Here is a 14,524-nt window from a genome sequence, read left to right as displayed (position 1 = left end):
CTAACTTCCTGCTCATTCATCATTCTAGCTTCCTGTCAGCTCCAGCCTCATCTCTAGTTTTATCTTCTCAGTTTGTCTGCTTCGCTGCCTCCCAAGCTTATATGCCCAATTTATTGCTTGTCTCCTCTACCCTGCTCCGGCCTTGGGACCCTTTCCTTTGAACTAACCCTAAAAACTACCTTATTTTTCAGCCCAATCACTTCCCTGGCTCTATTCCCTTCTTGCTCTTACCTTGGAGTGCCAAACCCAGGAACAATACTGTCAACATATAAATTAATACTTGTTCCCTATTTGAGTTCATCGACAAAAGTTATATTCATGTCTTTTGTGTTGTCACATAAAACATTGATAAGTAAGTTGAACACAGAGCCAAGGACAGAAATTTGTACCACATTCCTTTTAGAGTATCTGTCCTTGGGTTTTTATTTCTTTTTTCTCTAAAGTTTAATGAATCTGATTTTTTAAATTGTGGAGGGTTGCACTAGCAAATACAATAACCATTAGCCATATGTCTATATAAATTAAAGTTTCCTTTATTAAAACTAAAAATTCAGTTCCTAAGTTGTCATGTTTCAAATAGTCACACAACTCTAGTGGCTATCATAAATATATGATACAGCTATAAAACATTTTCACCACTATAGAAAATTCTATTTGATTATATCTACTTGATTATTGCCTAGCATAACCTTATGTCAGTATTGCAAGTTCTCTTCATTTTGCCATTGATTCATTAGTTAACTCTTTTGTTCAACTAGTCATGACTATACCTATCTTTGCTTTATCTAGCTCACATTTTTCTATCTCGTCCAAAAGGATATCATAAAATCTTTTGCTGAAATAAAAATACATCAACTATAATAATATCCTGATCTAATTGCTGAGAAAACCTTTTAATTTATTTTTTATTTTTATTTTATTTTATTTTTTTGAGACAAGGTCTCACTCCAGTTGCCCAGACTGGAGTACAGTGGTTTGATCTCAGTTCACTGCAGCCTCGACTTCCAGGCCTCAGGCAATCCTCCTACCTCAGCCTCCCAAGTAGCTTGAAGTACAGGTATGTATCACAAGTACCAGCTAGTCTTTTCTTTTGTATTTTTAGTAGAGACAAGATTTTTCCATGTTGCCCAGGATGGTTGAGAAACTCATTTATTAGTTGTTTATTACCTTGTAGCACATCACCCCCAAATTTAATGGCTTAACACAATAATCTTGTCTTATTAGTTGTTTATTACCTTGTAGCATATCATCCCCAAATTTAATGGCTTAACACAATAATCTTGTCTTATCACTCATATTTTCTATGGGTCTGAAATTTCGGAGTGGCTTGACTCAGGGTCTGTCATGAAGTTATAGTCAAATGTTGTCTGGGATTCTTTTTATCTTAAGGTTTCAATGGAGGTGAGAAATCTACTTCCAGAGTGGCTCACTCTTGTGGCTTTCAAGTTGGTGTTAGCTCTTGGCATGGGCCTCAGTTCTTCTCCATGTAGGCCTTAACACAGGGCTACTTTAATGTCCTCAAGGCTTGGCAAGTGATTTCTCCCAAATCAAACTATCTGAAAGATCTAGCCAGAAGTTTCCATTTCTTTTATGACCTAGTCTTATAAGTCCACACTACCACTTCCTCCATATTCTATTGACCACAGAGGGTCAGTCCTGATCCATCATGGAAAGAGACCACACAAGGTGAATAACATGATGACTGGTTCATTGGGGTTACACTGAGGAGGTTACATTGAATTTGCTATCACCACTCAAAATAGGAAATTATAGCCAGGCATGGTGATGGGCACCTGTAATCCCAGCTACTTGGGAGGCTGAAGCAGAAGAATTACTTAAACCCGGGAGGCAGAGGTTGCAGTGAGTCGAGATCGTGCCACTGCACTCCAGCCTGGGCGACAGAGTAAGACTCTGCCTGAAAAAAATGAAAGCAAACAAAAAACAACCAAACAAGAACAAAAAAAAAATCAAAATAGGAAATGAACTAGTTTGCCATGGCTCATTATTAGTGAACCACAACGTGCTCCTCAGAAGCATATTTCAGGAGCCATCTGTATAATATTCTGTTAGAATTTCCCCTAAAAGCAACATCAAGTTTATTGATATATACTGTCTGGAATCTTTTCTTCCTGTTCCAAAATTTGACTATTTTGGTTGAGGGAGTAGTGGTGGTGGTATATGATTGGATGGAGAAGGTGGAGACTATTATTACCTTCTTCTACTGTTGTGATATGTAGTTAAGAAGTATTGTCCATATAGTTCTTGTTATCTGTCTGTAACATACACTCTTAACAATATTACTTCTGTTTCCTCTTTCCATTTTATCCTCAACTGAAAGGATATCTATCCTGCTTAAGTGATATATTCCTTTCTACATAGATGGATAACCTCTTAAAATTCAGTGATATCCTGCCTTTGCTACTCTGGGATGTTTCTCTTTTAAAAGTACATATTCTCTAGTTGCGAATTGCTAGTTGCAACTCCTACTTTGTCAAACCTTAGTGATTTATGGAGATTATACACACACAAACACATAATTCAAGTTTACTGTGTTCTTTAGATGTTGTGCATTCAGGGACAAATTTGAGTTTTGTCGAGTCTGAAGCTTTTATAATTTGAGGAGCCCACATCAAAGTAAGGAATATAAAATTAGCAATACAGAATTGCTAGGGCCACTCTTGGGGCACTGGAAGTGCAAGTGAGAGGCCTTGAAGCTGAACTTCATTAGTGTCACAGTAAATAAATTTCCATGTGCCTCTGTTCCAGGTGAGGAAGGATTGGTAGCCTGAAGTTGCTGGGCTGGAAATTCCTGGAGGAGGATGTTATAGCCTCTAAAGATAGAAAAGACTAAGGAAAAAAAAAAAAAAGGAAGACTTTTTCAAATTTCAGAATTCTATCTGACTTTTTATCTTAATTTCCCTGTTTTAGTTGTCTTTATAAAACAATTGTCTTTTTTTAGAGTAGCATTCCAGTTTTCAACAGCAGGGAGACCCGTGTTCAGCTAGGATCAGGTTTCTGGGACCCCATTTTAGAAACAAGCATAGCTCAAATCATGCTGAGCTTAAGATCATTCCATGACAAGCAACAGAAGTTTTTCAAACTATGGTCAGAAGGCACATTTCATGACCTCTAGCCTGAGAAACATTAGGTAGCTTGTTGCTTTGTCCCCAGAGAAGTGGCTTGTAAGAAAAATCAAAAGTAACGGTGCCAGTAGTGTTATGAACTGTGGTGGAAATCCTACATTTTGTGAAGTTGTCTCCAAAAAGAAGAAAGAAAACCTCAAGAAGGTCCTCTAGCTTAGTGATTCCCAAAAGTTTTCTCCTTCTACTAGGACTTCTTGAGGATCTTTCAGATAGACTACACAGCCCCTCACAAGTGTATTGGGAGATATTGGACCTGAAACATTTGGAATCACAGATGTGGGACTCTTCTTTTCAAAAAGATTGCTATGTAAACTTATGTCACCACTGCCACCCAGGACCCAGTAATGTAGACAGCAAGTTTGTGCAACCAGAAGAACTCATTTTCATATATGAGGTGTCAAAGTAGAGGAAAACCAGCAAATGACAGACCTTTTTTGTATGCTTGAAAATTTTAATTGTTTCATGAGATTTTAAACAAGTTTAAACAAGTTTTTTAATTAAATATCTATTAAGATATATATTGTCAATCTTAAATGTGTCAATGTAAAAAGAAAAAACAACCAAGAATATTTTGAATCTGTATTTTTCATAATACACACATGTCCTTGCAGTGTAATTTCTTCAGATTATGTGATTAGCAACTTATATATCAAAATTAATATGTGGTTCTTTGTATACAAAGATGGAAGTACTGACTTTGGAGTTGTTTTTCCAGTAAAAGGTATGCGGGTTGGCAAGAGGGGAGGTGTTATCAAGGACCAAAGAGCAGAGAGATGCATACTGGTCCTCTAGGGGATCAAACCCATGCCCTTGGCACCATGTCCATGGTACTCTTACCAACTGAGCTACTGTCTGTAACGTTGCCATGTAACATCTCAGTTCTGTTAAGCACGATTGCTCACAAACACAGCCTCCTTCAACTCTTACTGAATAAGATTTGTTCCCAGCCAAAAAAACTCACAAGAAGGAATGCGAATATATTTTAATTTTTTAGCGTGAAAAGTCACTGTTTTACTTTCTGGAAGTTTTTTAGCTTGAAATCCATGATTTTGCGCTCTGAGGTGATCCACTTGGTGATATCTGCTCAAGCAGTCACTAGCTACTCTTAGGCTATGACTGGGTTCCATTTCTTTTTATAAATCCCACGTTATTTCTGTTAGGAGGGCTTGAGGGCTGAAAGGGGAAGGGAGAACTGGATAGCTCAGGGGCCTAGCTAATGCTAATGTCATCTGATCTCTCTTACCCCAAGCTTTTTTGAATTTGGCTCCTCTTCACACAGTCTCAAAATATGCACTGGCCTTTCAACAGTCATTGACAAGTGGGCTCTGGAATCAGACTGCCTGAGTTGGAAGCCAGGCTCTTCCAATTACTAGCTGTGAGACTTTAGGTAAATTGCTTCATCTCTCTGTGCCTCAATTTCCTTGACTAAACACTTGGGGACAAAAATTTGAAACCTAGAATAATTGTCAACAAAATTAAATGAGATAATACATGCAAATCACTTAGTCTGGTGCATACAGTAAGCACTTAATTGATTTTAGCTACCACAATGTATCAATAATTAAAAGTTCCAAAGGGCTAATGGCTTTACGATAACAAAATGAATCAGAGAAGAAAGGGACAGTACAAATATGGGACATGTAATGATGGCAGAGAACTCATTCCTGGGTAAAACACAATCTGAGAAATTCCCAGACCCTGGACAGATTAGGGTCATTTTCACACAGTTTGAAGTCAGGAAAGAAAGAGAGAAATAACAACATGTTGGAAGGAGGCAGGGGAAATGATGGTTAATAGGGTGAAAGGAAAAGAAGTCCTGAAGTTGGAAAACAAGTGCTCTATTTGAAGGTTATGCTCAGGGCACAGCCCCATGCCTAGGGGCCATTTATTTGCCTTCTGTTCTGCTAGAGGAGCTGACCTTCCCCAAGCTGGCCACAAAAATCCCCATAATGCCAGCTTACAAGGTAAACTTTCTATGCTCTTCCACGCCTCATTTTCCCCTTGAAAATAACAATAACTATTAAAATGTGTAAGTTCTCTGTCAAGTTCTGGTCAAACATGTAGTTTTCACTCCGCCACCCAGGGGGGTGGCGTCCCACGATGTGGCTAATCCCTATGGAGTCTCCAAGCGGCAAGTCTCCCACAGACCCTTGCAACTATAAAGCTCAATTATCTAGTCTAGATTGTTTTCCTGGCCTGGACTTGCCCCTTAGACAGGCTAAAACAGTCTTTGCCATTAGGGGCCACGGAGTATTTTTCCCCACACGCCGCGTTCAGCAAATCGCATTGCAAAAAAAAAAAAAAAAAAAAAAAAAAAAAAAGTGACTTGCGAACAGTTCTTCCCTTTAGCAAAGATTCTCTTCAGAGTTCCTTTAAATGTTGTGTTTTTTGACTCCATGTCTTATTTCTAAAAACTAAATGTAAACGTGTAATTTTCTACTAACTAGTTCACCTGCCCTTCTCAGTTAAGAAATGTTAATTTCAGACTCACATTTAGAAAGATTCAGAAGAGTTTTACTGATCATCCAGGAATTCTTAAAGTGTGTTTTAAAGGGATTATTTTGTGTGGTGAAATTGTCAAGATATGAATTATTGGAAAATGTAATTTCTGTGATGGTATGTATCACATTTAAATTATCGAGAAAATTCGATCCAGCACACCTGGGTTTGTTTTGGGGGAGAGGTAGTGGTTGGTTTTCTCTTCACTCGTTAATATAGAATTTTATTTACCGAGACCAGGTTCCTCAGATAGGCTATGGCCATTACACAGCTCACTGAGGCTTGGAAATTAACGAATGTAAAGAGGTCAAACTCTGGCATTGAAACAGACAAGAAATAAACAAAATCCACTAATATGTACAGATAATAATTATAGAAATTAGAAGAATGAGTCAGAAATGGAGAGCTCGAGGTCAGTGAGAAGAATTATTCATATACATCTTGTTCGAAGAGGTAGGTAATTATTAATTAAAAAATAAAGAAAGAAACAGGAAACAAGTCCTCCCACTTCACTTGCCGACCCCGGAGATCAGGTGCACGGAACGCCGTCTGGGAGCTCCAGAGAAAGTAAGCAGTGTCGGGAAATCTACTAAAGTGCTCTCTGCAGAGCACCAGTTTAGAATGCGGTTAGTTTTACGCACCGACTCCCATTCCCATGAATGTTTCAAGGGGCTCCTTTTCAAAGCTGAATCACGTTTGTGAAATTCTTGTAAGCCCTGTGTCAGTCCCCCAGCGCTTTAAAGGAAAACGGAGGAAAACAGCTTTGGCACTTGGAAAAGTTTTGCAATGAATGAGCGAATGAATGAAAGCCGGCAGGCCGGAATGCTGGAGACTGGAAGGAAAGCAGGAATTTTCTCCGCGCGCTGCGACTAAGGCGTCTGCAAACTTAGGAGCCAGGGCAGCCCGGGCTTTGGAGACAGTCAGTCTTACTCAACTGCGCACCTGAGAACAGGTGCGGTTCTCAGTGAGCGGCTGGGACCTGGCACGACCTAGCCTAGGGCCAGAGGAGATAAGGCCTGCTGGGAGGAGAGTTTCCAGCAGCTCTGTCCGTTCTGCTCCTGCCCTAGGCTAATGGCTTCGAAGGCCAACTGTGACAGCCCCAGGGTGTACTCGGTGCCTTCCTCTGCTCGAATCAGGGCTCCCCTAGGACCGATCCCTAAATCGGTGGCAAGTCGTTTCCCTCTGTAACTCGGTGGGTCTTTGCATTAAATGGAGCGATAAAATTAGAGGGACAGAAAGAAAACAGACAACTAAAAAAGTCACAAGAGTTTCTTGGGAAGTCTAGGGCGCGGGTTGTTTGGACTGTGGCAGGGCTGTGGGGCCCAGACTGGGAGCGGCGCGGAGCGGGACCGGTTTTCCGGGGCTGGCAGCTGCCTGGAAAAAGTTTCCTGTGGAACACTCGCCAGCGGGGGCGGGGGCAGGGGCGGCGGGCGCAGCAGTGGACGTGGGTGGGGGCGGGAGGGCGGGGGGAGGCAGCGAAGGGCGTGCTTGCAAACCGTTATAGTCCTTCAGCACCTCCCTCCGCCGGTGGCCCTCCTAGCCTGCCTCCCTGCCGCGCGCTACCCACCTGGCGACGTGACGCTGCACCAATCCCTTTCGAGCTGCTCCCGGGCCCCCTCTCCTTGCACCGCCCCCCTCCCCACCCTGAAAGAGGCGCACCCTGACGGGGCAGACACAGCGCTCTCGCCACGGAGCACCCTTCTAGCTTCTTCGTCTCCAGGACGGACTCTCAGGCTCCTTTCTCGCCTTAGCCAAACTTGGTTTCCCGCCTCTCAAACTTCGGTTTCCCTCCACTCCCAACTCTTTTCAGTCCACTTTCCCCCTCCTCTATCTCCCACGCAAGGATCCCCGATCCCCCAACTCCTTTCTCTCGCCCTGCCCCTTCCCCTCTCCTCCCTTCAACTCTCCATCCGCTGCCACCTCAGATTCTGCGTGCACCCAATTCAGTCGCCCGCTCCCGTTCGGCTCGAAGCCATGGCGGCACCTGGGGGCTGGAGGGACAAGGAAGTCACGGATCTGGGCCACTTGCCGGTGAGTAGAGGACGCCCATCGCCCCCCGAAATGCTCTCTTTTGGCGGGTTCTGAGCACCGGGGAGGGAGTGGAAGCCCTCAAAACGGGCTGGACAAGGACTTCGACGGGTCCCGCGGGCGCAGGAGGGGACCCAGGGAGCCGACGTGAGGAAAAGGCGCCCCCTGGGCACCAGGACCTCACCAATTTCCCAAGAAAGGCAAAGGCACGGGGTCTTGGGAAGGAGAGACAGAGAGAAAACGTGGCAGTGGGGTGCTGCAGACCCTAATCAGTGGGACATTTTAAACTTGTGACCCGCCTTGTCTAGCGGAGCTGCGGTATCTGTCCTAGCCCGCTTGCTCCAACAGAGGCCAAAAAGTGCAAACTCGAGTGGCTTCCTGAGTGTACTCCTCCCTGTTATCTTGCTGCCCCGACGTTTGCTACTTCTTTTGCCATCGGAGATGCCTACTTGCGGGTTGGTGACCTTTACTTTTAGGTGACAGTGACTAGAAAATTAAAACGTTTAAGTCCCACTCTTCTTATTTTCTAATACACTTTCTAAAATCTTATTCTTGCCAGGGCAATGTTCCCGATTTAGTGTTGTGAGAGTGAAAGAACTCGACGCCGTTTGGGGAAGGAGTGAATTCTGCACACTCCATGTTTTGTTTTGTTTTTTAATATTGTGTTCCTTACCTAACCAGATTTAGCTTTTTCTTGTGAGTTTCATTTGTGAGCTCTTCTTTTCCCGGATGCCCAGCTTTCTTCTAGAGTTGTACTTGATTGGTAAGCTATTATCGCCGTCGTGATTAGTAGACTTATTATTTTGGCAGCACAGTTTATTTCATTGGCATCTGGTTTCTGGCTAATATTGGATCCCACTCAACAGTGTTTCAAGTTCCCTTTTTAGATTGGCATTTCACTCGCACCCTGTCTTGAATGCAAAAGGCCCCTGGATTCTCCGAAAGGGAATAAGCAGGCACCGCGCTGGAATGATCACCAGTCAACTGTAGTTCAGGGCAGTGGCCTGCTTGGTTTGAGAAAAGCTAAATATTAACCTTGAGGTTATAGGACTATTCAAAGTTGATTGACTTAATTTTACACATATTTGGCATTTAAAAATATGTTTTCGATGATGACAGAAGCCTACCTCCCTCAAAAATAGAGCATTTCCAAAGCCTTCCCTATACAATTTTACACTAGGTGCTGTATGTGGGGAGGTAAGGTGGTACACATAGGTAACATTTTACCAAATTGTTCTCTACCATTTAAAATGGTCTATGCAATTTACAGATATTAGTGTTGTGATTATGCAGCTTCATAAAATATGTCAAAGAACTTTTAAAATTAAATATTTTCTCATTTTGCATGCACCCAGAATTTCTTCCTTTCAGTGTGCATACACGAGATTTCTGGAACATGGAGGCCTCAATTGGTGGTTTTCTTTCTAAGCACAACTTTCATATTCAGACTAGATTTGCACCAAAGTAAAAGTATAAAAGCGAGGAATAAAAGGTTACCCTTCCTCCAACATTCTTTGCCTATGGTTAGGAAAAGAGAAAAAAAGCAAACTAGAGCAGATATGTGAAACTGATGCAGGCAGGCGGGCAAACTGAAATAAACTCCCTTCTAAATATGACTAAACGGATAAATGGGAAATACCTCATAGAAATAATAGGGCAGGGAATTCAAAACCCAAGGAGAAAAAGAAGGAAAATATTTTATTGCCACAAAAAAAAAAAAAAAATGGGGGGAAATGGCCCAGACTAACTGACCGGGTCACGGTCCTGAGACATAAGAATTTGGTGGAGTCCAGGAGATAAGAGGAAAGCTGCAATCTTTACATTGCAGTTCAGTGGAATATTAGTTTCCTGGAGGTTGGTGGAGTGGGTGTGTGGGAAAAGTAGAAAGATAAGGTTGGTTTTTAATGTAAGGGGAGTAGTGAGAAGATACAAAATCTCAGGGCATTGATGTTTGGCCTCATTTTACAGACTTCATGAAAGTCTCATAAAACCCACAGATTCTAACAATTTCTAAATTTTATACCTGAGCCATTTTGCCTCATGTGTGGCTCTTCACTCTCTTAGCAAATTATGCATAATTCGCCCTCTATCCTCAAACACCCAGATTCAAACCCTAAGAAATCTGGCAGAAGAGCAGTAGCTGCCCTTTAGAAGTTTCTTTACTATCAAATTTTTAGACATGGGAAAGTTATTGTTGCTTTAGTCACTGAGATATTTTTCAGCGATTTTGGGTTTCTTTACATTTGATTTATTTTCTGACTCTTTGAAGAAGTAAAAGCAAATGAAGAGGTAAAGAGACATCTGAATCAGTTCTGTTAAAGTTTGCATTTTGATGCAAAGCAGAGTTGATAAAGCAAGTAAAGAAACCTGCATATGATGGTATCCCTTGCAGTAATTATCCTCCATAGGACATATGTGAAGGTCAGAAAATTGGCATCTGTAAACACCAAGTATACCAGTTTGGCAACAGCCAGACAATGGAGGAAGATTCAAACGTTGGAGTTTGAAACTTAGAAAAAAAATCAGAATGTGGAACAAAAATTAAATACGGCTCTGGTTTAAGATTGATATTTTTTTTTTTTTGTGGGACTAGCCAGCTAAGTGACCATGAGACAAAGACCCTTGAGAGAGGATAGACTTGCTATACAAATTGAGATTTAAAGATAGTGGTAGAAGGTTATTTGGTATTTTTGCTATTATATATTATTTTAAAACCTAAAATAGTAAGTAGGAGTGAAAGCTGGGGAAACAAGAAAGGGTGAGAAAATTATGTAAATTTTAAAATTAAAAAATAACTTTTATACAATGATATAACTTTTTTGGATAATGCTCTAAAGTCAGACACATAAAATAAGAGAGACAATGTAATTACAATAGATCAATATCATTATATTTGTTAATTAATGGGTTACAGTAATTTTCTGATTTTCTATTGAATAAATATTTTCTATAGGTGAAAAAACAAAAAGGAAAGTGCAGAGATTTGTTGTTTGTGCTTCTTTTCTGAAAAGATAAGTACAAAGCTTTATGTCTTTATATATATATATATCTTTGTAATACATGTGTGTATATATGTATATATATATTCACCTTGCCCACCAGCAATACCTAGGGATGTGCATGTACCTCTCTCTCTCTCTCTCTCTCTCTCTCTATATATATATATATATATATATATGCTTGTGTGTATAATATATGTGTGTGTGTATGTATATGTATACACACATATTCACAATAATATGTATATATTATTTCTAGTATGCCTGTGTCCTTGAGACTGGAAACTATTTCTTCCTCTCCAAATTTGTCATGTCTTTCACTATGACTGTCCCCTTTGCCTTCTGTGCCCAGTATGGTAATGACATTCCTTACGGCTGTGGCCTTGGTATTTGACACTGCCATGTGTAGTCCTAATCTATATTGGGGTCAGGATTAGACAGGCCTTGAGGACAGTAGTAGCAGAGGTTATCTGAAATAGCACATGATCCAAAAACTATATTTGAAATACATTAGATTTATATTTAAATATAACTGCCAAGTCTCCCAGTCTTCCACCACCCAGATCAGGCCTGCTGTCCACATTTGGTCATAAGAAATTTCCTACTTTACCAAGTTCCTTAGTCCCCTGTTTAGAAGCAGTTTTACCTTCATTTAAGTCAACAATGATTGAAACATTCAGTATAATCCTCAATCACATGTAAAGCATCTCCTCCACATAACACTGTACATCAGTTTATTTTCTCAGTCGTTTTTCTTCTTCGGTTTCTAGAGCAGTGGTTTTCATATGTTAGTGCAGAAGAACAGTGCACAAAAAATCAAGAATCATTTCAAGATCTTGGGACCCATCATCAGAAATTCTGATTTCATAATTCCATGGTAGGCCCAAGGAATCTGTATTTTTAATAGTATTACTCAGATGATTCACATGTAGTGAGAGTCTACACAGTCTACAGTTTGAGAAACACTGGTCTGGAGGAAGAGATTTTCCCTTTAACGTCTCCGTGTAAATTCTGAAGCCCATTCCTCCAACTATCTCAGCAACTCACTCTGGAACTCATCTTGCCATATCTATCCCTTTCATGTTCTCTCTCAATTTTATTTTCATAAAATTGCTATTTCTAATATTACAAATAAAAGGAGAAAAGCCTCTGCCATCTCCTTTGAGGTACTGTGCAGTCTCCTTTTTGCAGCTTGACTGCTGGAGCATGATTCCTCACTCTCCTTTACTATCCTAAATTTCAAATTTCCTCCTACTCTTGTTGATCATTTTTGGTTCCCTTTTCTCCTTAATCTCTGCCATATTTGGTTCTGCGGATCAGCCTCTGCTTTGAAATTGTCTCCCTTGACCAGTTAACACCGCCTTCTAGTGGCTCTTTTCCTTCCAGTTACTCCCATTCCTGGCTTTTATTAAAATTAGCCATCAAAGTGGTCTTTCTTCCCTGCCCCTGAAATCAGGAAACAGAAACAACTCCCTAAAATTTTGCTATTTCAGTGGGCAGCCAGACTAGGACTTTTAAACTGCAGGAGATAATTTAGATGAATAGAAAGAGATAATGAAAGTACAACATGTTTGTCTAACAGTTTGTGGTTCAAAAATGTTTTAATACTTAGATTTTTAGTAATTTATTGTAAGACAAGCTTTAGAAATTAGTTTATTCTTTACTGATCATTTTATGTACCCAAATGGGACATCAAAACATACCAAAACCCCAAATAATCTCCAAATTGATATAGCAGTCACAGATATGAATATCTGTCCTCTTCTGGTTTTCTTATCTCAAGGTGGCAAGGCAGAGGAAAGGACCAAATGATTATGGAGACCCCTCTGATGTGGACCTTTTAATTTCACAGTGACCAAAAAGAATGTTCCTTTTCAATGCTCCATTCCTTGGAAATCCAGAATAAACTTGCTCTGACTATAAGTGCAAAATATGATATGAGGAATTTGGTGTTGTTAACCTTATATTAGGCATAGTCCTTCCCCTCTTTTTCACAATTTAACATATAGTCTTGAAAGACAGTAGTATGGAGATCAGGAACAAAAACTAGCATATAGAACTAATGAAAACAATGTAGTCTTAGACTATATGAATATGAAGTTGAGCTGCATTTAAGAGGGAATTTTTAAAAATTTTCTTTTATTAAACATGAGTGTGAAAATAATTAAGACCGGTTATTTGCAAGCAGAAAACAAGTTTCCTGACATAGATATGAGGCCTCCATGAATTTCTGCAGTCCTTTAATTACTCTAGTCCATTTCCTTGGTGTCTTTTTTTAGTAATTAGATAACTATATTCAAGTCAATGTAAGGTATTTATGTTATTGAGGACTAGAGAAAGAAATAAAGAAATCTAAGACTGTGCTCAAAGATTCACAAATAAAGGTTGTGCAGATGTTACACTAATTCTCTAATCTGTGGTATCTTTTCCGGCTAAAATGCAGCCTTAAATATAGCAAAGAATAGTTTACCAATAGGAATCAGCTAACATGTTTGATTATTTTGACAGATGGCCAAAGGCTGTTTCTCCAGAATTAACGATGTCTAAAATAAATCCCTCTATGATATCCATTGCTACAGTGATAAAGTCTTCAAGTCAGTCCCTAGTAACTTTTTTGTTGGCTTGTCTCTCATGGATCTTTGAATTAGTTATAACACGAGTGATATACTTAATAATAAGGATAATGTAAAGATCTATTTTTACTTCTTAGATTCTAAAAATTGTCATTTTAGATAAATTACATTTTCATTGGGAGTATATTTCCTGAACTATTTGTTTGAAATGATAACTGTGTGTATTATGATCTTAACTTTGATAAGCATTTTGAAAAACTAAGCTGCTAGGCTGCTGCTTTATCTAACAATAATTTTATCAATTCAGTGGGAACATCTAGATTTTAGAATGATTGATAGACTATGATTTATATCTGTAGAATTTTAGAGCTGGGAGATCACCTATCACAACACTTCTATTTTATATATGTGAAAACTGAATCTCAGAGAGAGTAAATAATTTACCCAGATTCATATAGTTAATGGTAGAGCTGGGGCTAAAATTCAAGTCTTCTGACTCTGTCCAGTTGAATACTTATTGAATGATGTAATCTCAAAGCTGTGTCATTTTCCTGTAACAATTTTGCTAGATTACACAAATATCATGGAAGTTTTAAGAACTTTATAATTTCATTCATCTATGTTGCATATGCTCAATAGTTTTCCTGTTTAGCTTATATTTGTCACAGCAATAAAAATGTTTTCAAACAGGATTAAACAACATTTGTGTATATAAAATAAAATTTCTATAAGGTATGTGAATTTCCAAGAATGTGCCAATGTTCTTACCATTTTATGTATAAATTGGCATCTACTCATGCCTCATATAAGTTTTGCTAAAACAGAAAAAAATAGGCTGCTAGACTAAAAGTTCAGTGATAAAATTCAAGAAACCATGTTTTGTGGTGAGCAATAAAGGAGTACTCATATTTAAAAGTAAGAAAACAATGCTTGAAGATAAATATGGAAGCCTCACAACTCTATCCCAAAACATGGTATGTTTTGTTTTCTATGATGCCACATTTAGGGTTAAGTCACAAACAACGTCACTTTGTGCCATGAAAAGGTATTCAGCAGATGCAAAGCTTAACTTTAAAAAATTTGTCTGGTTTTCTTAAAGTGATGCTCTTTTAATATCATGATCTTGCTTCGTTATTCATATTCAGAAATAGTATTTCTTTCTTAAGAGCTGCTAGATGTTGGTGCAAAAGTAATTGCGGTTTTGCCATTACTTTTAATGCCAAATCCACAATTACTTTTGCATCAACCTATAATTCAAATAAGTAATCTAGACTTTGTATGC

The 14,524-nt window shown here is 39.3% G+C and overlaps 1 protein-coding gene across 3 annotated transcripts in view; it reads left to right on the top strand.

Moving 5' to 3' along the window:
- The first annotated feature begins 7,380 nt into the window (after positions 1–7,380).
- NRK (Nik related kinase) overlaps positions 7,381–14,524 on the top strand; it is a 138,223-nt gene continuing 131,079 nt past the window's right edge. For all 3 annotated transcript variants that reach the window (XM_012451660.3, XM_012451659.3, XM_064362032.1), the window contains exon 1: positions 7,381–7,673. In XM_012451660.3, the coding sequence (XP_012307083.2) occupies positions 7,617–7,673 (57 nt within the window). In that variant the 5' untranslated portion in view covers positions 7,381–7,616. The remainder of the gene's footprint in view (positions 7,674–14,524) is intronic.

Source organism: Aotus nancymaae, unplaced genomic scaffold, assembly GCF_030222135.1.
Source record: "Aotus nancymaae isolate 86718 unplaced genomic scaffold, 86718_ANA_hifiasm-v0.15.2.pri h1tg000004l, whole genome shotgun sequence".
Lineage (NCBI taxonomy): Eukaryota > Metazoa > Chordata > Mammalia > Primates > Aotidae > Aotus > Aotus nancymaae.
The sequence above is the reverse complement of the archived record's forward strand: the minus strand, read 5'-3'. Positions and strand labels throughout refer to the sequence as shown.